The sequence below is a fragment of the Rhinatrema bivittatum genome, chromosome 1 (assembly GCF_901001135.1).
Source record: "Rhinatrema bivittatum chromosome 1, aRhiBiv1.1, whole genome shotgun sequence".
Classification (NCBI taxonomy): Eukaryota; Metazoa; Chordata; class Amphibia; order Gymnophiona; family Rhinatrematidae; genus Rhinatrema; species Rhinatrema bivittatum.
In genome coordinates, this window is record NC_042615.1 from 560640199 (window position 1) to 560665432 (window position 25234).

Below are 25234 nucleotides of genomic sequence, written 5' to 3' on the forward strand. Positions count from 1 at the left end.
GCACACCGCGTAACCCTGTGAAAATCTACCCCATTATCTCCAGCCATTCATACTGGCATAAACTTTGTTTAATCACTATGTATAAGTGACAAAATCATTGTTCTCTACCTTTGGGACAATATTTTGGCCAGGATCTTCAAATTTACATTAATTAGGGAGATTGGTCTAGTAGCATAAAATTTTAATGGAGAGCAGGAAAGGGGGGAAATATTTGTCCAGGTTATGCCCAATGTTACCCAGACTAATCTACTGCTTATAAAGTTTAAAAAAAATAAAATATATGCAAATGCAAGAATAACCTTTATTGAATGATGAAAAAACTAACAAATTATGGAATTCAACAGCAAACATCATGCTTTAACTTTTGTAGGAACATTAGATCTCTACTTTTCACTTTAAAATATTTCTTTAGCACCAACAAAAATGCAACAAAAGTTAAGTATTTAGTTGAAACTATTATATTTTAAACTGTAACAAAATCTGCATAGGTCAGCACTAATGCAGCATTAAGTATATACATTTTTGCAAAACCCTGAAGAACTAGATTTTTTTTTTTTTGCTTGCAGCTGTGGGACAGTTGATCACCTTCCATAGTCTGATTCAGAGTTTTTTTTTCCTTTTTTGCCGCCCTGCAGACAAAATATAATAAAACAGTAATTATGAAACATTTCTTTCCTTCACTATCTTCCCATATCTTGTGTCAATTACTTTCAAAACCATAGCAATAGCTACCATTTTCTTCTGATTATACATAGTACATCTTGTTATTTAAATTACATTCTGTTATACAAGTTGAAATCAGAGCAACAGCATCATGTGTGTTTATTAATGGCCAAACATAAAAACCTCAGAATTTAGAGCCAGGGTTTGAAAATTTCTTCCAGGACTTACTTGCCAGGGACAAACTTTACATTTTATTTATTTATTTATTTTTAACTTTTATATACCGACATTTCTGTATAAAATACAAATCATACCGGTTTACAATAAAAACATAACTTCGCCTGTGAGCGTTACATAGAACAATCAACAAATTATATTAAAAGCATACATTACTTTTGTCAGAAATGTAAAACAATTATAAAGTAGAAATTGTTAACAAGGGAATAAAGATAACAAGGGGAATATTAAAACTAGGGGATGCACGAAGGGGTGCACAAATGCCTGCTGGCTTGGCGCTTTTAACGGATCAGTTCCGTGAGCGATGACGTCGGGGGAGGGGCGGGTCCCTCAGGCCTTTTATTCTTTTCAAATTCATCATCTCTTCCCAGTTTCAGCGCTGTTCTTTTCTTTTTTTCAATTTTTTTTGTTTTTTTTACCTCATACATACCATATAATCAATTATGATCCCATCCCCCACCCAGTAATTTGTTTTGAGGGCTGGGTGGCAGAGGTGCATGGTCAGTACATTTCTTTCCTGCAAGTACACACTCCTAGCCCTATGCAGCTCTCTCTCTTCTCCATGCCCTATCCTACCCACATGCCATCCTCTCTCTCCCCTTCTCCAGTTCCCATCCCTTCACTCTCCACCCCTTGTTCAACCTTTATTGTAGCTCTCTGTCCTTCCAGGCTCTCATGAGGATTAACACAATGCCATAGCACTAACTGGGGCCAAAGATGAAATACCTCACCCACAGGAAAAATCCACTTGCTCCAGGCAAGCAAATTTTTCAAATCCTGGTTATAACTATAAACAAAGGCATAGAGCCTGATAAAGCAATCAGCAGCTTGCTCAATAACCTGTTTTCACTAGTTCTTCCCTAGTCTTATCTAAACATTTGAAATTCTTAGATGTAAAATCCAGATAATTTTGCCAGAGGAACAGTAGGTCCAAAACTATCTGCTCTATTAAATTCTTATTTACTTATTTAGATTTTTATATTCTGCTTTTTGGCACTTCAAAGCTGCTTTTCTCTTATCAAAATAAACTTTAACTGACTTTCTGATGGGTTTAGTCTGCACCAAAGAGAAAACAGAGGCAAGGGATTGATGAAAAGACTACAGATATAGTCAAGAAAAAGTACAATACCAGTTTCTCAATCATCATGCCTCTTCTTCCTTATACTGTTGTCATATATAAAAGTCACCTGGCCCTACTCCTTTCTCAGACCATGATGCCTCTTCTAGGAGATTTCTCATGACCTGGATGACTTAACAGCCATAGTGATGACACTGTAGATTCCTCAAGTTCTCATCTCTTCCAGCAGGCCTCATCCTCTACCTACTATTTTTACACTTTTGACATTACCAAACACCACTGTCATTTCAGTCATTCCTTTTGTCATCTAACACTCATCCCTCTTCAAAACTTTGAAACCATCATCCTCTCAGATGGTTACTCTTGCTCCCTGAACAATTCATTCTCTCCCCTGGCCTTGTCTACTGCCACTAACTCAAGTATTGTAATGCTGGTTGCTTCATCAATGCTTGACAAATTTGTCCTTCCCTCAACTATTCCTCTTACTCCTAATTCACTTTTCTTGCTTTATTCTTTATTCTGTAGAATCTCTCTTCTATCGTGACTTAGATAGGTGAAGATATTGATTTTCTATTAACACATCTCTTGTTCTTGAGAAGCAACACTACTTTGCTTGAATATTCATCCATATCTCAAACCGCCTGCTGCCTTTTTCTTAGCTGACATCTTCCTCAATCTTGCAACCTTCTCTCCTCCCTCTATCTCCACTTCCTGCTCCCTTCACTATTCATCAGACAATAACTAAATCTAGACAGGAATACTCATCTTCTACATCCCTTTATCCTCATCTCTCCTCTTGAGAATATATGTTTGTTACAAAGCTCAGGAAATATGAGGACAAGAATATAAAGCAATCAGAACAGTTTCATTCTGCTCTATAGCAAGATGGATTTCAAGATTATGCATGGGCTGAAAATAATCTCAACAACAAACCTGACTCTGGCTCATGTTAACAATTCTTTTAAGTTTGATGCCAAATTAAATCATATCTGCAGGATAGTGGGATTGGAATAAATCTCACAGGCCAATTAAAGCAGGGGATCTCTGAGGGAGTGATAAGGATTGTAAAGCTGAATTAGTTGGTAGGGATGGGCAGATTTAGATAATCCATATGGTCTTTTTCTGCCATCATGTTTTTATGTTTCTAAAAGAATACTTAAGAAGTGCTGCAGAAATTCTGTTTCAGACAATCTGCCATTCAAACCAGATTATTAACAAGCTTATTTAAGTAGTCAGACATTTAAAAAACATCTTTTCTAAATTGTGATATGAAAAAGTATAAAATGATGAATCATCATGCTCTAGGTCAGCCATATCAAGTATGGAAAATTCACCTAAACCTCTTAGTCAGAATCCTCAGGCTGCATATAATCTCTGTGTGAATCATTCCATACTCAAAAACATAAGGTAAATACAATTACTAGCTTTATTTAAAAATTTTACAAGGCTCTTATAATATCAAATATGTGGGCTGCTTATCATATCTTTATTTTTTTCAAGTAAAGATAAGTTCACTGCTACTGTGGGACTGGAAAAGAAGCCTCCACCAAGACTGAATTTCTCAGTGCATGCTATGGCTAGCAGATGCCATGCCAAGCGTACATTCATAAGCACCCCCACCAAATCAGAGATCCCAAATTGTTTCCTTTGCAGTGAGGAATGGAGTCAGAGCCCTCTCTCCTTATCTCCTTTAGTGTTTGAGAAATTCATTTTTTCTCCCCCTCTTTCAGTGTTTTGAGATCTTTTTATTTATAAGCATTTGATATTTCACTGTTTCCAAAAGGTAGGCCCCAAAGCAGCTTACATAAAGGAACAAGGCATAGATTACATAAGTAATGAATACATACAGATATGAGAGAGATTGCAAGTAAATAGATAGGAAGAGTTCATTAGGTAAGAATAAAGAGGTGGGCGCATTGCATATAACTTGCATTTATAGATAGATAGATATATGGAGAAATAAGAAATATCAATAGCATGAGAGAGATTAGGAATCAGTCAGATAGAGGTTGCCCAGAAATGAGAGAACCTGAATTCAGGGTCAAGAGAAAAAGTTGCTTACTGTAAATGTTATCTGTAAACAGCAGGATGAATTAGGCATGACACATGTGATGATGTCATCCAACAGCACCAGACAAACCCATCTCTTTAGCTCATTAGAGCTTTTGAGACTTATGTGTGTGAGTTCCCTTGTTCTTGTTGCCTTGTGAGTCCCTCAATCGATATTAAAGCTAAATCTAGCTAGGTAGTTGACTCTTCAAGGAGTCAGGTTGGTTTTAAGCAGGGCTAATTCATCCTGCTGTCTATAGTGAACACTGCTTATAGTAAACAAACCCCATCAACAAGCGGGACTGAATTAGCTTTGACACTTGGGGAGTCCAAACTGAGGGCTGCAGCGGAGCACTTACTGGAAAGCAACCTGAACCCCACCAAGGAGAGCAGCCTACTGACAAACAGGCTACACCAAATTGCTTGTCGAAAAATACTGTCTCTTCTGGATAGGTTGTCCAGACAGTAGTTGAATGTATAGACAACCAAATTGCAGCTTTATAAGTGACTGCTATGGAGACAACTCTCAGGAGAGCAATGAAAATGTATGGCTCTGATTGATGAGCCTTGACAGACTGTAACTGGAAGGCCAGCAAATGCATGGCAGTGTGCAATACAGCCTGCTAGCCAGCTGGAGAAGGAACAAATAACCATTGCTACCCACAGACTGATGGGTTTGTAGAACACAGACAGCTGAAAAGCCTGAATGTAATAGAACTCTCCTCCAATAATACAGCATGGCCCTCTTGCAGAGGACCGAATGAAGGGCCTTCTGTCCTTAGACCATGTGGCCTGATTTTGATGAAAAACAAGATCATTTGAGGAAAAATTTAAGATGGGTATAGTGCACCCTTCTATTATGAAAGTACTGCAGTTGCTGACTCATCTAATCAAAGAGATAACTAGAACCACCACCTTCTAGGTAAGATACTTCAAGAGGCCAACTTTATGAGCTCGACCGTGAGGTTGTGTAAGACAAGAAGTCTCAAAACTGGAGGTTTTAAGTGTCAGGAAGACCTCTGTAAATTATAATATCTAAGAATGAAGTAAGAGCATAATTTCCTGTACTTGGAAGCAAGTCATGATGGCAATAAAACATTAAACTCCTTGAAGCATTGAGACTTGTTGGCAAAAAGGGATGCTACGCAGATCCTTTTTAGACAAGTGAAGGGAAAATATCTGTTTAAATCTGTATTCCTCTTTAGTGTATGGCTTCCTAATCAAATAGAAGATGCTCTGGACTTCTTTGAACAGTGAAAAGAGGAAACTGAGTGATGAAATACCTTTGCTATCAGGTTCAGCGAGGGAAGGTTCATAAGGTATTAGGTGTGACCTTTCTCCTATGGTAAGAGCGAGTGCTCAACTCTTGGAGGAATTGGAAAGAAGATAGACTACTGGATGAGATATGAGAAAAAATCTCCCACGTTGAGTGGATCATGCTATGACAATGAGGAAAAGATAGCCCAAACCTAAAGAACTTTCTGATCAGTTCTTGCCACTAACTGCAGTTGTGGAAAAACAGACAGATATGACCTCCTATGGGGCAGGAACAGTTCTGTATTTGCTCGGTAGGATGGAACCAGCTATTTAGCCTTGATACTTTTCAATGCAAAAAGGACTAAGGACAAGGGCCTGAAAGGACAGCTTTTCTTTTAAGTTGGAAGATCCTGTGAAGGTGATCTACTAATGAGTCGGAGACTCTGGGAAGGTCTGTTCCATGAAGGGAGGCCTTATGACCAACAGCCAAGTTTCTCGGCAGAGGATCATGGTTACTGTTCCTCCTTACTTATTTTCATAAGACTACCATTTGACTATTTGGATCAACCATCCCATTCCTTGCATGAGATGGGAGAGTACCTCTAGCATAAACTGGAATAGACTGCAGCTTCAAGAGTTTTATCTGGAAAAAATGTGTTCTGTAATAGGAGTATGGCACCAGAATGGAAGGAACGGGTGACAGCGGATATAAGAAAAGCCCTTAGATGAATGGGTTTAGCCATGGATAAAGGGATGTGTATTATCGAGGAACCAATATAAAGTGTAACAGATATAACATGACCAAATCCAGCGAGAGCTGATGGAGAGTTTTCATATTTAGGGGTAAAAAAGGACTACAAGCCCTGCTACCACCATGTGGTTCAAAAGAAATATCACTGACCTGATTTGATGTAAAAATGTATCTTCTTTCTATGTCCTGCAAGGGTGAACATTAACATACTCTAGCTGGCTTTCATATCTGTATAATTGCTACTTCAAAGGTATAAAAGGAAGATTACAAAGAAACATATCCAAACCACAAAACAGTTCAAAGATAGTTTGAAGTTTACAGGCTTACTATACAATGCCTTTTAGGCTTACTATACAATGCCTTTTAGAACAGTTATTAAAAATAATTGCTTCAGCACTCAAATTAAGCAAAGTTGCTTATCTGTAACAGATGTTTTCAGAGGACAGTGTTACAGTTTTGGCTGCAGTGCAACCGCCTCACCACCAGGGGTCCCTCTAGTGCTGGCTCTCCTGACAGGCCCAGGCCATCTCCCCTGTCCACTCTATGTTCTGGGTTGGCCCTTATAACCCTGCCTGACAGTTCCCTCGGTGCTTCGGCATCGAGCTCACCTGGGCTCCCTGCTCTAGCCTTGCGCGGCCGTCGGGCCTTTCCTTGCCTTGCCCTGCGCGGCCTTCGGGCCTTTCCTTGCGCGGCCTTCGGGCCTTCTTCCTCGCTTTTCTTACCTGGCCTACGGGCCTTCTGACCTGCCTGCTCTGCTTACGGTGTGTGGCCTACGGGCCTTCTGTCTATGTGTGGCCTACGGGCCTTCTGACCTGCCTGCTCTGCTTACGGTGTGTGGCCTACGGGCCTTCTGTGTATGTGTGGCCTACGGGCCTTCTGACCTGTCTGCTCTGCTTACGGTGTGTGGCCTACGGGCCTTCTGTGTGTGTGTGTGTGGCCTACGGGCCTTCTGACCTGCCTTGCCCTGCTTACGGTGTGTGGCCTACGGGCCTTCTGTGTGTGTGTGTGTGTGGCCTACGGGCCTTCTGACCTGCCTTGCCCTGACCCAGTCTAGACCCAGACACTGCTACTTGCCGCCTGCCCTGACCCAGCCTGAACCCAGACACTGCTACTTGCCGCCTGCCCTGACCCAGCCTGAACCGAGACACTGCTACTTGCTGCCTGCCCTGACCCAGCCTGGAACCAGACACTCTTTCTAGCCATTCCTGTCTCTCTCCACCTGGAGCCACCCTGCTGGGTGGTGTTCACGACTCCTGACCGGAGCCCAAGCGTAACAGTATGCCGAAGCCACCAAATTTCCAGGTGAAGAGATAGGTCTTGGTACTACCGGTGAGCCAATTTTTTTCTTTTTCCTTCTACTCACATTATGCCTCAGCCTCCAAGTTTTTATGTCTGTGCTTGCTGCCAGACTTTGAATTATCCCAGTTACAAGAACTGTCTTGCCTGTCAACTCTCAGACCAAGAACACTGGGTATGCAGTGGTTGTCATAAGAGGAACATCTCAGTCTATCAGGAATGTTTAAATTGTTTAAATCCTAAACCAGGGTGGTGGAAATGCTCCTGTCTTCCGTGTCTGTTACCACCAGGCAAACCCTGCCCCCGTTGTTCTGCTTTAGGATCAGCTGTTCCATTAGAAAAAACAATCAGCTCTCCTAACCGGTATTCTGCTTCTGGCTCCACTAAAACAGACATTTTAGCTGGCAGTTTGTGGATAGAAAAACCCAGGACTTACCTGGCCAAGAAGGCTTCTGTGACACCAGTGCTAGAGCCTCAGGAACAGGTTTCTCTCAAACGGAGAGAGTTGATTAACTCTAGCAGGGCTCTGCTTCCCACAGCTGCTGTTGAGACACTAACGAGCACATTCTCTAGACGTCCTAGAACTGTCTGTGCCTTCTCTAAACTGCTCCTCCAGAAACAAAATAAGGAGCCTCAGAGTTTGGCTCGAGGTATCAAGCCCACAGCAGTGCAATCTGTGTCTTCTATGTGCACTGCTTCTAACCTTGCTGCTCTGCCATCTGAGCCTGTTTCATCACCCCAAGAGGGGGCCGAGCCTGCTGCGTCGCCCCAAGAGGGGGCCAAGCCTGCTGCATCGCCCCAAGAGGGGTCCGAGCCTGCTGCATCACCCCAAGAGGGGGCCAAGCCTGCTGCATCACCCCAAGAGGGGGCCAAGCCTGCTGCATCGCCCTGAGGAGGATCCAAGCCTGCTGCATCACCCCAAGAGGGGGCCAAGCCTGCTGCATCGCCCCAAGAGGGGTCCGAGCCTGCTGCATCGCCCCAAGAGGGGGCCGAGCCTGCTGCATCGCCCCAAGAGGGGGCCGAGCCTGCTGCATCGCCCCAAGAGGGGGCCGAGCCTGCTGCATCGCCCCGAGGAGGATCCAAGCCTGCTGCATCGCCCCAAGAGGGGGCCAAGCCTGCTGCATCGCCCCAAGAGGGGTCCGAGCCTGCTGCATCGCCCCAAGAGGGGTCCGAGCCTGCTGCATCGCCCCAAGAGGGGTCCGAGCCTGCTTCATCGCCCCGAGAGGGGTCCGAACCTGCTACAACGCCCGGAGAGGTGTTCCAGCCTGCTGTTTCATCCCGAGAGGGGCCCAAGCCTGCTGCACTACCCCGAGACGAGCCTGCTAAACCGGTCCTGCTGCCACCCCCGGAGGGGCTCAAACCGGTACCACTAACAGACTTTCTGACTCAGCCATCTGAGCCTGTTGAATTGCTCCAGCTGTTGCTGCCCTCGGAGGGGTCTGATTTCATTTTTGAGTACCCCCTGCTAAGATGGGACCCAGGAGGAGGGGGAGGCCTTGCGGAGGGGGTACTGTTACAGTTTTGGCTGCAGTGCAACCGCCTCACCACCAGGGGTCCCTCTAGTGCTGGCTCTCCTGACAGGCCCAGGCCATCTCCCCTGTCCACTCTATGTTCTGGGTTGGCCCTTATAACCCTGCCTGACAGTTCCCTCGGTGCTTCGGCATCGAGCTCACCTGGGCTCCCTGCTCTAGCCTTGCGCGGCCTTCGGGCCTTTCCTTGCCTTGCCCTGCGCGGCCTTCGGGCCTTGCCTTGCCTTGCGCGGCCTTCTTCCTCGCTTTTCTTACCTGGCCTATGGGCCTTCTGACCTGCCTGCTCTGCTTACGGTGTGTGGCCTACGGGCCTTCTGTGTATGTGTGGCCTACGGGCCTTCTGACCTGCCTGCTCTGCTTACGGTGTGTGGCCTACGGGCCTTCTGACCTGCCTGCTCTGCTTACGGTGTGTGGCCTACGGGCCTTCTGTGTATGTGTGGCCTACGGGCCTTCTGACCTGTCTGCTCTGCTTACGGTGTGTGGCCTACGGGCCTTCTGTGTGTGTGTGTGTGGCCTATGGGCCTTCTGACCTGCCTTGCCCTGCTTACGGTGTGTGGCCTACGGGCCTTCTGTGTGTGTGTGTGGCCTACGGGCCTTCTGACCTGCCTTGCCCTGACCCAGCCTAGACCCAGACACTGCTACTTGCCGCCTGCCCTGACCCAGCCTGAACCCAGACACTGCTACTTGCCGCCTGCCCTGACCCAGCCTGAACCGAGACACTGCTACTTGCTGCCTGCCCTGACCCAGCCTGGAACCAGACACTCTTTCTAGCCATTCTTGTCTCTCTCCACCTGGAGCCACCCTGCTGGGTGGTGTTCACGACTCCTGACCGGAGCCCAAGCGTAACAGACAGTAGAAAAGCAGTTATTACACATGGTTAGAGAAGTGACTGAAGTTTCTAGAACTTTTTGACATGCTCCAAGGGAGCATGTGTAGGATGTCCTACATCATAATAGTTGCAGGTGTATGGCATCCCCCATCTCCCCCCAAACTCAGTTCTGAATATAGCTATTAAGTGGGGAAAACATAACACATTTACAAGGAAATTGCAGAAAAAAAACGAGCCTCCAAATCAACAACTTCTTATCACATATCAAGAAATCCTTTCCTATGTGCCTGAGTAGCCCTGTAAAAATCAGGAAAAATTTGAAGTCTGCCACCCATGAAATATTCATTGCTTGAAAATACAACTGAAGAATCAAAGTACAATCAAAATTTGAAAAAAAAAGTCACAATTAAAGTAGATCTGTGTGACACATCCTTCATAGTAGTCTCCAGGGTAGCAAAGATATCCAAAGATTCACCTCCAAAATTCAGTGCAGCTTAAGCAACACTTACTGCGCCAGGCCTTTTAGCTGGAAAAAGATAGTAGGCCTTACGATTCGATGGAAGAGCAGATTGAGAGAGCCCAAGAACATCTTTCATATAGGTCTTAAAATTTAGAAGGAGAAATCATTGAGACCACAGGGAAATTAAGAATCTTAAGATTAGATGAACTTCCAAAATTCTCTAGACACCCCAACCTACATTGCATCACAGTGTTATCTTGAATCAGACTTATGAACTGACAAAACTTTCCCCAAGTCTGTTTCCAACAATTATTTTTTTCCCCATGAGCAGAGGCAAGAGTTTCCTAAATTTATATTCTGGACAGAAAGGTATTAACAGTGGCAGTGAGAGAAGTTAGGGACTACTGCACAGAGGAAAAGTATTATCCAGATATTCTCCAGGGTTATAGGAGAAGAATTAGGTGGGGAAAGGCTCGGAGCAGAGATTGCTGCAGGCTCACCTTGATGTAGTATAGTTGGCACTCCTCCCATAACTGAAATTAGCCTCACAGATATATCTAGGGTTCCGACTGAAGGCAGAGTCTTTCCTGAGCCATCTTGGGCCTGCAAAAGTCCCTTAGCACATCCCTGGTCAATCATACTGCAAACTGATGCCACTAGCTCACCCTGGTCAACATGCAGGCTCTTTCGACCCAAAATCATGTTGACAGATGGTAGCGTCACCTGCAGTTGAGTCAGTGAAGGGTCGAGTCCTATCGTTGGGGCTCAAAGAGATGTCCAAACACACTTCAGGCCAGTGCTCCTCTCCCTCAGAGACAACATCGTCAAAGACCAGCCCAGAAGGTGTATAAGTAAAAATCAGCTCTGGGATCGTTCTCTGACACAGTAAGGAGCTTTGCGAGGGAGCAGGGGGATGATCTCAAAGCCTACTGAATTTCTTAATCATGATGTAATAGGAAAAGAAAAGTGAGGAAAAGACAATTCCAGGAGCGTTTCTAAACAGCATCCTCATCTGACGCCATCTTGTGTTGAAGCCTCTAAACCTATTATCCTGCCAGGAGGCCCTGTCCAGACAGCAAAAGAATGTGAATGCATGAAATGAATGCCACAATGCAGCCTTGTAAACCTCACTGGAGGTAGGCCTTAAAAGGACAACCGACATTGCCATAGCCTTAACATATCCTTCTAAGGTCAGGTCTTCCAGGACATAACAGAAGAAGATGCAATATCTTATTCACTTAGAAAAGATGTGCTTTATCATTACACTCCAAGTCCTTTAAAGATAAAAAGAAAAAAGAAAAGTTGTGTGGACTTCTATGAGATTAAGTCTAGTCCAGATAGAAAGCAACAGTACACTTAAAATTCAGGAAATAAAGATTTTTTTCAGCTTTAAGGAGATATGATCTTGAGAAAAATCTTCTAAAATGATTAAGATGAAAATCTGACATCACCTTAGGCAGAAACATGGGATACAGGCAGATCACTGCCCTATTATGATGAAATCTGATATAACCTGGATTAGTCATTAGGGCCTGAAACTCACCGATTCTGGAAGCTGAAGAGACTACCATAAAAAAAATTCAACTTTCATGGTTAGGTACTTGAGCCCACAAAAGTCTAGAGGCTTGAAAGTGACTGTCTGCACTTAGGTGAGCACATGAATATTACAAGACACACCAGGAGGCTTAATGGAATACTTCATGTGAAGAAAAATCCTGTATGAATCTGACAAATAGAAACTGTACAGAAATGGGTTTTCCTTCTATATGTCTGCAATAAGCACCAGGTGCACCGTGATGAACCTTAATAGAGTTGGTTTTGAGACCAGACTGAAGAGTCAATATTCAAAGCCATTTAGATGGATAACTTGTGAGTTATCCATTTAAATGGTTAGTTTTGAATATTCCCCTCTCTTATCCAGCTGATTAAGAATTAGCCAAATAAGAAAGGAGTGTGTTGGGGGTGTTTTGGGGAGGGGCAGAGTTAAGCAAATAACTTAACTGGATAACTCCAATATTAGTAGTTAGCCGGATACGTTTGTTTTCCTAAATCTAGACATGCCTGAGAGCAAGTCTAACGTTATCTGGGAACGTGTTCAAAAGAATATAGCCTGTTAAATGGTGAAAGGAGAAATTACTACTTACCTGATACTTTCCTTTTCTTTAATAAAAGGTTAATCCATAACAGTGGGTTATGCAGCTCTACCATCAGATGGAGACTGAGCAAAGCTGATGTCACGGTATATACCGTATACCACCTTCACTGACATCAGCCCACCAGTATTCTCTGCAAAAGCCAACTGTGAACATCTAAGCAATTCATGAACATAACTATTAACAAACATTCATTCAAGCACTCACTTAACAGAAAAACACTGAGCTCAGACAAGGAGTGTAATATCACTAATCTAGGAAATGGATCTCACACTTACCAGTAATGCCCGGAAACACAGCAACACAGGAGTACAATAGCACCAACTTCTGGGAGCCAAAGGTGAGAAGGAGGATTAACATGTTTTCATTAAAGAAAAGGAAATTATCAGGAAAGTAGTAATTTCTCCTCTCTTAGCATTCAGACAGGTTAATCCACACAAGTGGGATGTACCAGAGCTACTCCCAAACAGAGCAGGAGGCTGCCCATGGTCCAATCAACACTGCATGCGCAAAGGCTGTGTCTTCCAGGGCCTGTACATCCAAGGTGGTAATGCCTAGAAAAGGTGTGTTTTCATCTTCCTGGGACTGTACATCCAGGCGGTAATGCCTGGAAAAGGTGTGTAAGGAGGATCATGTCACAGCTTGACAAATCTCAATGAGAAACATCTAATTTTCACCCATGACACTGCTCAGCTCTAGTGGAATCAGCCCTAACCTGACTAGGTAATGACTACTCAGCATCCACATACGTGGCCGTGATAACCTTCTTAATCCAGTGGGCTATCGTAGCTCACGACGTCAGCTCACCCTGTTTACTCCCACCGGTTTATCTTCCTGAGAGGTTTAGAAACCTCCGAATACATCACAATATGCCGCTTGACATCCAAGGTCGGTAACAGGCGATATTCATCCACATCTTTCCCTGTCCAGTGTCGGCAGGGAAATTGATTGATTCAAGTGAAAATCCGAGACCACCTTCGGCAAAATGGACCGAATAGTTCGCAGCTGTATCGCCCCCGGAGTCACTTGCAGAAACTGTTCCCAGCAAGACAAGGCCTGCAGTTCAGAAACTCTATGCGCAGAACAAATTGCCAGCAGAAACACAGTCTTCAAAGTAAGCAACCTCAAGGAGAGGCTATGCAGTGGACGAGAGGTGGGACCTACCAGAAATTCCAGAGCCAAATTAAGACTCCACAATGGCACCGGCAGCTGCAAGGGAGGACGAAGATGCTTCACCCCTTTTAAGAACCAGGCCTGATCTGGATGGGCCGACAAGGGTTTACCATTCACCTGACATTGGAAACAGGCAAGAGCTGCCACCTGTACTTCAAGGAATTAAAGGCCGAACTCTTAATGAACACATCCTGCAAAAAATCTAAAATAAGCAGGATCTTAACCTAATGAGGATGAACCCCTTTGTTCCTCTCACTCCAAGCCTCAAACACTCGCCAAACCCGAACATAGGCTAAAGAAGTGGAGAATTTTCAAGCTCGAAGCTAGGTGGAAATCACAACAGTGGAGTATCCACACTTCAGCAACCAAGCCCTCTCAAGGGCCATACTGTAAGACAAAATAAAGGTGGATCTTCTTGAAGAATTGGCCCCTACCACAGCAGTTCCCTGTGGGCCGGAAATCGGAGAGGAGAGTCCACCAGGAGCCTCCGCAGAGAGGGCCAATCTGGCACCATCTGAAGCACCATCCCTGTGTGTCTCTCGATCCTCCCAATCACTCTGCCCAACATGGGCCACGGGGGAAAAGGCATATAGAAACTTGCCTTCCTGCCACTCCCGCACGAAGGCATCGATGCCCAAAGACTTCAGATCTCTCCTGTGACTGAAGAAGTGAGGAACCTTCACATTGTGTGATGTCGCCAGCAAGTCTAGAAACGGGAGGCCCCAATGGCCCACTATGAGCTGGAACGCTTTGTTTGACAATTCCCATTCTCCTGTATTCAGACTCTGTCTGCTGAGAAAGTCAGCAGACAAGAGTCTTTTCCTACAATGTGTGATGCTGAAATCTCCTGAGCTGCCCAATCCATGAGCTGGGCTATTTCGTGTGCCACTTGCTGGTTTCTTGGTTCCTCCCTTGCGATTGATGTAAGCCACTGTTACATTGTCTGACACTATTTGGACCACTCAACCCTGCAAGTGGTCGACGAATCGCAAGCATGCCAACCGAATGGCATGGGCTTCCAGCCGATTGATGTTCCAGAGAGATTCTTCTGTGCTCCAGCATCCCTGCACTGTCAGCTCCTGGAGGCTCGCATCTGTCATGAGTACTAGCCAGTCCAGTGTTCGAAGGGGAATGCCCTTCCTTAGATGATCCACTTGCAACCACCATTGCAGTTGGATGCTGATCTCCACTGATAAGTGAAGCCCTATCGAGTAGGCCTGACACCATGGACTCCAATGTGCAAGCAGTGTGCGCTGAAGAGGACAAATATGCACCCTTGCCCAGGGAACTCCTCTAGGGTAGCTGCTATTAACCCGAGCACCTGTAGGTAAGACCATACTGTCGGGTGTATTGTTTCTGCAATAGTCGCACTTGTGTCATCAGTTTCTGAATTCGGCTCTTCAGTAGGAACATCCTGGCTTGCTTCTTGTCAAAATGAACACTAAGATACTCCAGTGTCTGGGATGGCTGCAGATTGCTCTTGGTCAAGTTCACAACCTAACTTAGTTACTGTAGCAAGGAGATCTCTCTGTGTGAGACCTGAAGACTCTTTTTCATACTCTTGGCTGGAATTAGCCAATCGTCTAAGTATGGGTGGACCAGAATGCCATCCTCTCTCAACACTACTACTATCACCATCATGACCTTGGAGAAGGTTCTGGGCGCGGTGGCCAAGGCTAATTGTAGCCCTTGAAACTCATGTCACCCCAAAAAGCGCAATGCAGAAACAGTTGATGCTCCAGCTGGATGGGAATATGCAGGTATGCCTGACAGATCCAGAGATGTAAGAAACTCCCCCGACTGTACTGCCATTATCACAGAGCATACGATTTCCATGTGGAACCAAGTCACTCACAAATGACGGTTGACTCCCTTGAGATCCAGGATGAAGTGAAATAAAATAGAATATTGGCCTGTATTTACTTGTGACATAGGCATGGGATCATGGCCTGGAGGTTGAGGAGTGTTGACAATGTACACTAAAATGTCTCGAGGAACACTGAGAAACCTTAGAGAATAGCAGTCTCTTATCTCCAGAACCCACTGGTCTGATGTGATCTTGACCCACCTCTGATAATAAAGAGAGGCGACCCCCTGTCTCCTGTTCCAAGGAGAGGGTTTGCACACTTTCATTGAGGGGGTTGGGGGGGGGGCACCACTGCTCGAGCCTGTGCTCCTTCTGGGTTGCCTGGGACAAAAAGACTGAGACCTACCCAAAGGTCAAGCCCTCTGAGAAGCCGCTTCTCTGTAGGATCTAAAATGGCTGAAATCCCTAGCACGATCTCTTGCACTGAATGAGCACGGCACCTACTTTTTATCCTCTGGTAACTGAGGAACCTGGGACTCACCCCATTTATTGGCCATGTTTCCAACTCACTCCCAAACAAGAGTGATCCTTAAAGGGCAATTTCGTAAAATCAGACTTTGAAATTGTATCGGCCAACCATTCCTCAGCCATAGCTGAAGCCTGGATGCTATCACCGAAGCCACCCCTCTGGCTGAAGTGTGGATCAGGTCGCAGCCCACATCTGCCAAAAAGGCAGCTACCGGTTCCATCACTGTGCTGTAATACAAACAAGATTCATCGACTTCCGGAGAGAGAAGAAAGCAAGTGCGAGCAACCAAGGAGCAGCAAGAGGCTATCTGCAAATTCACTGCTTAAAGATGGCCTCAACTCTCCCTTGTACAGGGATAGTTGTGGCACACACCTGCGCATCCACTTTTGGAAAGTGCAACTGCTCTCTCGCCGCCGGATCCAGAGGGTACGGCGCTTCCAAGCCAACCCTTTAAAATGAGCTTCCAGAGCGCCCCAATCGAGATCAATCATTTCTTGAATAGTATCCATAATGGGGAAGAAACATGATGCTTTAAACAAAGAAATTAAAATGGGATTTTAATTTGGCTCAGACATGGAATCAGCACTCGGCACCCCCCGCATCTTCAATGTCTGGGAAATCAGAGCTGGTAACTTCTCTATGAAAGAAACACAACATTGTTCTATATGGCTGCAACCCTGGAGGAATTTCCCCATTCTCCAGGAAATAAGGATCGCCTTCATCTGTGCCATATGGGTCCCTATCAGGGTGACATGCAGCAGGTCTAGACATACTCCGACGCTTACCTGTGGCACCAGGCATGCGGGGATCCGCAGCCTGCGATCCTGAACTTTTAGATTTACCTGGGGCCACCGACTGTGCCGTGAAGAAAGGACTGCAATCCTTGAAAAAATTCCACCCAAGAAAAGGCAGAAGGATCATTACCAAAACCAGGGAGTGTCGGTCCTGTGCCCACTGAGTTGCCCTTCCCTGCTATCGAACCAGTTAGCAGAGCCCCAAAACTAGGCAAAACCTCTGGCAGTTCCCCTCCAGTCCCATTCCCGCATCATGCAGAGAAGGGCCGGGCTCAGCAAAATCAGTCGGCGATAACTCTCTCTGAGCCTCCAAGCAAGCAGCACTGACACTTTAGAGGGGACACCAGGCTGTGAGGCCCGAATATGGCAAGCAGCACAAAGGGTAAGGCGCTTTAGCTTCTTTGCTACAGCGCCATGCTGCGCGCCCAAATAAGCGAGCCGGGACACAGCACTCAAAAAAACAAGCTCTGTCCAATAAGCACACACTACAGATGCCCAAAATGTGGGCGCCTAAAACGCAGTCGATGTAGGCACCCACCTGAGCACCCACTCGGGTATGAAGCGCAAAATAATGTCACACTGTTTCGTGGCAGACTTGTGCATAGAAAAGCAAGCAAACTCTGCCATGGCCTACCACGTGGCATCTAAGTGAAACCTGAGAGCAGGGCCTAGCCAAAAAGGCTGCTCAACCCACCAAGCTGCAAAGACTTCCCAAGCTCCCCCGGAGACAGGAATGGAAGTTGGATCGGCATGCCGAGCTTGGAGACCAGAAAGGAAATGGAATCCCTAAAATTAACTCCCCTTTTTCTTATTTTTAGATATTTACTCTTTACCTGAGCTCAGCGCATCCCAGCTGAGTACAGAGTCGGTCTCCAGCTGCGGGGGGGAAGAGGACAAAGGCCTTCACCGCCATGCTTGGCTTCCTGCACCCGCTAGCCTCTCAGCTAAGTCCACGCTGGAAAACCAGCTACCAGACTAAGGTACTCTACTGAGGGAGGGAATTTGCAGATATTACCTCAGGAAAACTAGACAGAAAGGGATCATAAGGTATCGCCACAAGAGAGTGGGGCTAATTAATATCCTCCATCTTTCTCTTTCTAAATTTATTTTTTAAGCAATCCCCAAGTAGGGAGATGCATGTCCACCATCTGTTGGAGATGGAGAATACTGGCGGGCTGATGTCAATGCAGGAGTATATATACCGTGACGTCAGCTTTGCTTTGTCTCCATCTGCTGGTAGAGATGTATAGAGCCCATTGGTGTGAACTAAAAAAAAAAATAAGATGGCAGGCCTGCTGGGCCAAACATGTCCCCTTCTCCTCCCTCCCATCCAAGGATTAAATGACAAGCCTGAGGCCACACCCACTGAAGACAATTTTTAATTTTCAGCACCAGTCCCTGTTTCTCTCCCCCGACCCCTGCTCTCTCAGCTCTGGTGAAAACTCTCAAAAATGGGTAAGTTCAAGGGCCTAAAACTCAGTTTTGTGAAAGAGCAGGGTTAACGGGTATGAGATGTTTCTTACTCTGAACCTGTTCAACATAAACTTGGCATCAAGACAGGCTTGAGATACCAGATCCATGCCAGTGCTGACACACACTGCACTAAAAGGGAAACATCAAGAGGTGGAAGCACTCAATACAAGAAGTGACAAAATGTTTGACAATAGCACCTCAATATGCCTGGCATGTCAAATGACCATGTTGCCGATTCTCCTGCCTGATTCTGCCTCCAATAGCATCAATGACAAATGCCATGATTAGCCTTGCAGGGGAGTGGTTATCCTCCAAAGCAATCTGGAAATCACTTTTGAAGGTTCTGGACTGGACATCTAGAGACTGGTGCAGCATGGTCTTCGCCTGGGAGGCAGCACTTGCCTCAAGACGCAGCCACTTTGGGATCCCAATGGTTTTTTGAGTTGTGTGTTGAAGAAATGTATTGATACATACATAGAAATGACGGCAGAAAAAGACCAAACGGCCCATCTAGTCTGTCCAGCAAGCTCCCACATTTATTTTCTCATACTTATCTGTTGACCAACCACCAAGTTCAGGGCCCTTGTTGGTAATTGTTTGATTTGAATTTCCCGCCACCCCCTGCTGTTGATGCAGAGAGTAATGTTGGAGTTGCATTAAAGGTGAATCGTAAGGCTCAAGTCTTAAAGCAGATTCCAGCTCCTCATTTGAGTACTCGGAGCACTGGTCTTAGGTCAAGCAAGAAATGCTGAAATTTTTCTCTACTCCTGAGCTTATCCTTGGCCTCTTCTGCATAGTATTCCCATGCAGCTCTATGGTCCTTGGTTAAAGCCTTCAATTCAGCTTTGACTTTAGCTTGCTGGCAAAGAAAACACAAAGCCTTTCCTTCTGGGTCCAAACTGCTCTAGGTAATAACTTTGCATAGATGTCATAACTGGAGATGACAAAGCCTTGTTCTAGGTCAGGAACCCATGGCTCGCGAGCCAGATATGGCTCTTGATGGCTGCATCTGGCTCGCAGATAAGTGTCGCCACACTTTCCCGCTGACCCAGCTGCTCCCCGGTCCTCCTCCACCCGGGCTTAAAATGCTGTCAGCCCGGGCGGAACGTGGCAGGACAGCTGGAGTCAGCGGCACCGGCGTGCTCTCTTCTACCCGCCCCCCCCCCGCGGCCCGGAAGAGGAAGTGGAGAGTATCGGGTGCGTGCGCGGCAAGAAGAGGCCACGCTAGTGCGCTCGGCATCGGCCCGAAGAAAAGAAGACTGCAGCGCGGCTTGGAGGAAAATGAAGAGGTTCAACAGCGGCCGATGGGACTCCGCCTCCGCGAGGGCTGAAAATGAAGAGGTTAGCGTTGGGAGGAGGCTGCTGCTGCCGCGAGTTCCCGGGGTGGGGGTGGGGGAGAGAGAGAGTGAATGAGCGAGCAAGTATGTGTGTTTGCTCGCTCATTCACTCTCTCTCTCCCCCACCCCCACCCCGGGAACTCGCGGCAGCAGCAGCCTCCTCCCAACGCTAACCTCTTCATTTTCAGCCCTCGCGGAGGCGTGTGTGTGTGTGTGTGTGAGATATTGCATGTATGTGACTGATTGAGAGCCTGTACATGTGAAAGAGAGTATGTCTGTGATTGAGAGCCTGCCTGTGAGAGAGAGAGAGCATGAATGTAAGTTTACCATTGGGAACCTGTATGTGTAAGTTTGTGATTGAAAACCTGTTTGTGTGAAAGAGTATGTGTGTATGATTGAGATCCTTTGTGTGTGAGAGAAATCATGTGTATGTATGATTAAGAGCCTGTGTGTATAAGTAAGAGAGAGATCATGTGTGACTGTGTGTGATTGAGAGCTGGTTTAGGTGATGGAGCATGTGAGTATGTGATTGAGAGCCTGTGTTTAAATGAGAGAGAGAGACCATGTGTGTCTGTGTGTGATTGAGAGCTGATTTAGGTGAGGGAGCATGTGAGTATGTGGTTGAGAGCCTGTGTGTAAATGAGAGAAAGAGAGGACATGTTTGTAAGCATGTGAATGAGAGTCTGTGTGTGAGAGAAAAAGACAGCATGTATTTATGTGATTGAAAGCCTGTGTGTGTGTGTGTAAGCGTGAAAAGATAGACAGCATGTGTGTAAATGTGTAATTAAGAGCCTATATAAGTGAGAAAAAACATGTGTATATGTGAGTACTGAGAGCATGTGTGTATAGGTGTGTCATTGAGAGCCAGTGTGAGAGAGAGCGCTGGTATGTGACTGAGAGAGGAGAAAGTTCCAAGCAAACCACCCCACCTCCTGCTAATTCAGAACAATCTCAGGACACCTGGATATCAAACGTTCCCAGGTATGCAGAGCAAAAAAATGTTTGTATCCTTATTATTTTTCATTACTGGATCTTTGTGTCTGCTATTTTGAAATATTTTGTTGGTATCTGTAAATGTTTTATATGAGTTTTTAATTATTGGATATTCCACTCATCAGCTGTTTCGAAATATGTTCTTTTTGTTAGTACAGTTTTACTGCTGATGATTTTATATTTCTTGATTTGTTTTATAAGGATGGGTGATGTTTCTTTTTTCCTTTGTTACACTGCATACAGAGACTCTGGCTTGTTGCAGTTTCCAATTCAGTTTTTTCTGCATGCTTCTTGTTATGCGTTTTGGTCTCTTTATTCTATGTTAGGTGAGGGACAGCACGTGATTCAGGTGAGGTTTTCTGCTGGCGTGTAGTTTCTGTGTAGGACTCTATAGCAGCCTGACTTGGTCCGTTTTCCTAATAGGAGATGTATTGGTGTCTTAAGGCCTGGTGTAATATTTTCAGAGACTTATTGTACTTTAAAAGTGTGATCTTACATAAAATGCACACATTTACTTGTATTTAGTTTTAAACATATTGTATGGCTCTCATGGAATTACATTTTAAAATATGTGGCGTTTATGGCTCTCTCAGCCAAAAAGGTTCCTGACCCCTGTTCTAGATACTTGTAGTAAACTATGTGATAGTTAATGGGCATCATCATTTTGCACTTGTGAGAGAACCTGAAGGCACTGGCCAGCTTATTGGACACGATGAAGAAAACTAACTAGGCAAAAAACAAAAGACATTTTTCTTCCTCACAAAAACAGCCTGAAGAGATCAAAAAATTCAGCCAGATCACCTGCTGGCACGGTCCTATGGAAACAAATACACCTGGGCTGGTCCAGTAGGTAGATGAAGAAAAATACACTACTTCAAAAATGCCAAAAGACTAACTAGAATAATCTAAAGGCAAACCAGCCTGAAAAATAATGCTTCTCAAGTTTGTGATGCCACAGAAGAAAATATATCTGATGATCTTGGTGGACAAAAATAAACTCAGGGGAGCAATGGTGTTACAGCATCAAGGAAAATTAATTTCTTACCTGATAATTTTCGTTCCTGTAGTACCAAGGATCAGTCCAGGACACCTGGGTTGTGACTCCGCACCAGTAGATGGAGACAGACTAAAACTTGTGGGCGGAGCCATATATGCCCCTGTGCCAGTCACAGCCCCTCAGTCTTACGGAATGTCAAAGTAGAACACAACCAGAGAAGTAAACAAAACTAGATACCGCTAAACTAACGGGGAACGAAACACCCCTTCTGGAAACAGACTCTCCAACCGAGAGAGCGAACAAGCGGAACAGATCAAATCATAACACAGAGCGGACTCTCCATTACTTCAGCGCAGCACTGCGGGCGGGATCCTGGACTGATCCTTGGTACTACAGGAACGAAAATTATCAGGTAAGAAACTAATTTTCCTTTCCCTGTACGTACCAGGATCAGTCCAGGACACCTGGGATGTACCAGAGCAACCTACTGAGGGTGGGAAGCAGAGAGTCCCGCTCGGAGTACCCTCTCTCCAAAACCCCCGGAATTGGTAGCCCGGACATCCAACCGGTAATGCCGGATAAAAGTATGCAACGACTTCCAGGTGGCCGCCCTACAAATCTCTTGAGGCGACACCTGAGAAGCTTCCGCCCCAAGACGCTGCTTGAGATCGAGTCGAGTGAGCCCGCAGCCCCACGGGAAGAGGTTTTCCCCGCACCAAGTACGCCGAACCAATGGCCTCCTTGAGCCAACGAGCGATCGTTGTGTGGGACGCTGCAGCTCCTTTCTTTGGTCTAGAGAACAGGACAAACAGATGATCTGTGACCCGAAACGGATTAGTGACCTCCAGATATCGGAGAAGGGATCTCCGCACGTCAAGCTTCCGTAACTCCCTCTCTTCTGGAACAGAGGACTCTCCGCACGCAAAAGCGGGCAACTCCACCGATTGATTCACGTGAAACGACGAGACCACTTTCGGAAGAAAGGAAGGAACCGTTCGTAAGGAAACCCCCGAATCGGAGATACGCAAGAAAGGTTCCCTACAGGACAGGGCCTGTAACTCGGAAACACGCCGTGCCGAGGCAATCGCCACCAAGAATGCCGTTTTTAAAGTGAGATCCTTAAGAGTTGCGCGTTTCAAGGGCTCAAACGGCGCCGTGCATAGAGCGGAGAGAACCCAATTGAGGTTCCAAGCCGGACAAGGAAGACGTAACGGGGGGCGAAGGTGCTTAGCACCCCGAAGGCAACGAGCAATATCCGGGTGAAGCGCCAGAGACGTATCACGGACCTTACCTCGCAAACACCCAAGCGCCGCCACTTGGACCCGTAGGGAACTGCAGGCTAGACCTTTGGCCAGACCCGTCTGGAGGAACGCCAGAACATCAGAGACTGAAGCCGAAGTGGGGTCCACCCCACGCTGCACGCACCAGTTCTCAAAGACCACCCAGACACGGACGTAAGCCAAAGACGTCGACTGATTCCTGGAACGCAGTAGCGTGGCCATCACCGCATCTGAATAACCTTTTCTCTTCAGTCGATTCCTCTCAAAAGCCATGCCGCGAGACAGAAGTGATCCGCATCCTCCAAACAGACGGGACCCTGATGGAGCAGGGCCGCCATTCCCTGGAACCGAAGGGGTGCCGCTACTGCCAGTTGTACGAGGTCTGCGAACCACGGCCGGCGAGGCCACTCCGGTGCCACCAAGATCACGTTGGCAGGATGCAACTCTATGCGCCGTAGAATCTTGCCGATCATCGGCCACGGGGGAAACACATAGAGCAGCACATCCGTCGGCCAGGGAAGCACCAACGCATCGACGCCTTCTGCCCCCCGCTCTCGACGTCGACTGTAAAATCGCGGGGCCTTCGCGTTGTGCCACGTGGCCATCAGATCCATGTGGGGCACACCCCACGTTTCGCAAATGAGAAGAAAAGCTTCGTCCCCCAGCTCCCACTCTCCGGGATCCAGACGATGACGGCTGAGATAGTCCGCCTGCACGTTGTCGACTCCCGCAATGTGAGACGCTGCGAGGTTGCTGAGATGTAGCTCCGACCAGGCCATCAAGCGCTGAGCTTCCTCCGCCACCTGGGGGCTCCGTGTCCCCCCCCTGACGGTTGATGTATGCCACGGTGGTCGCATTGTCCGACAACACTCGGACTGCCTTTCCCCGCAGCAACGGTAGAAAAGCCTGCAGGGCCAGACGGACCGCTCTGGTCTCTAGGCGATTGATAGACCACTGGGCTTGCGACACTGACCATAGGCCTTGAACTGAGCTCCCTAGGCAGACCGCTCCCCAACCGGAGAGGCTGGCATCCGTGGTCACCACTGTCCAACTGGGTACCAGGAGAGAGACTCCGGCGGACAGATGACTGGGGTCCAGCCACCAACGCAGGCTGGACCTCGCGTGTCCCGCTAGAGGAAGCGGTAAATGGAAGTCCTCCGAGACCGGCTTCCAGCGGGAAAGCAAGGATGACTGTAAGGGTCGCAGATGAGCGAACGCCCAGGGAACCAGCGCCAGCGTGGAAGCCATAGACCCTAGGACCGTAAGGTAGTCGCAGACCCGTGGCTGGTGAAGAGACAACAAGCGGTGCACCTGAGTTTGCAGTTTGCCCCTCCGTTCGAGCGACAGAAACACCTTGCCCTGCTTCGTGTCGAAAAGAGCTCCCAGATATTCCAAGGTCTGCGTGGGTGTCAGATGACTCTTGCTGAAGTTGACCACCCATCCCAGGGACTGCAACAGATGGAGGACCCTGGCCACCGCCATCCGACACTGATCCTCGGACTTCGCCCGAATCAACCAATCGTCCAGGTAAGGATGGACCAGGAGACCTTCTCGGCGCAGTTGCGCCGCCACCACGACCATCACCTTCGTGAATGTACGAGGGGCCGTTGCGAGCCCAAACGGGAGCGCCCGAAACTGGTAATGCCGTCCCAGAATGCAGAATCTGAGGAAGCGTTGGAACGACGGCTGAATGCCTATGTGAAGATACGCCTCCGTGAGGTCCAGGGAGGCCAGGAACTCGCCTGGCCGGACCGCGGCGATGACTGACCGGATCGTCTCCATTTTGAAGCGAGGAACGCGAAGGCATCGGTTCACCCCTTTGAGATCCAGAATTGGTCGGGACGTGCCGTCCTTCTTTGGTACGATGAAGTAAATGGACTAACGGCCTTTGCCGTGCTGGCTGACCGGAACGGGGGAGATAGCTCCCAAGTCCTCTAGGCGGCGGATGGTGTCTAGCACCGCCGCCTTCTTCTCGGGAGCCTTGCAGGGTGACACAAGGAACTTGTCCACTGGAGTGCGAGCAAAATCTAACGCGTAGCCGTGTCTTATCACGGTGAGGACCCACTGGTCCGACGTTATTCCGGCCCATCTCTCGTAGAACGACAGCAACCGCGCCCCGACGTTGGGAACGGCGTGCTGAGGCTGCGGCGGGAGAAGGGCCGACCCCCTTTCATTGTGAAGATTTGGGCGCCATGATGGCCAGGGCACCCCCTGGTCTACCAAAGCGCCTCCCACGAAAGGACTGCTGGTGAAAAGACTGCTGCTGCTGCCGCCACTGTGGGGTACGGGAGGAGGAAGACCTGTACGATTGCCCCGACGACCTTTGAGGGCGCGACTTCCTGGGCCCACGAAAGCGGGACCTGGCTGCAAAGGAAGACCGCGACCTGGATCTATCTTCAGGCAACCTGAAAGCCCTATTTTCCCCCAGGGAAGCCATTAAATCATCTAATTCCTTGCCAAACAGTAACTTACCCTTGAATGGCAGCGCCCCGAGGTGAGCCTTAGAAGAGCCATCCGCCGCCCAGTTGCGGAGCCACAGGAGGCGGCGC

The 25234-nt window shown here is 47.1% G+C and overlaps 1 protein-coding gene across 3 annotated transcripts in view; it reads right to left on the reverse strand.

Moving 5' to 3' along the window:
- Nucleotides 1-281: 281 nt before the first annotated feature.
- GKAP1 (G kinase anchoring protein 1) overlaps nucleotides 282-25234 on the reverse strand; it is a 272831-nt gene continuing 247878 nt past the window's right edge. For all 3 annotated transcript variants that reach the window (XM_029616830.1, XM_029616845.1, XM_029616837.1), the window contains one exon: nucleotides 282-629. In XM_029616830.1, the coding sequence (XP_029472690.1) occupies nucleotides 582-629 (48 nt within the window). In that variant the 3' untranslated portion in view covers nucleotides 282-581. The remainder of the gene's footprint in view (nucleotides 630-25234) is intronic.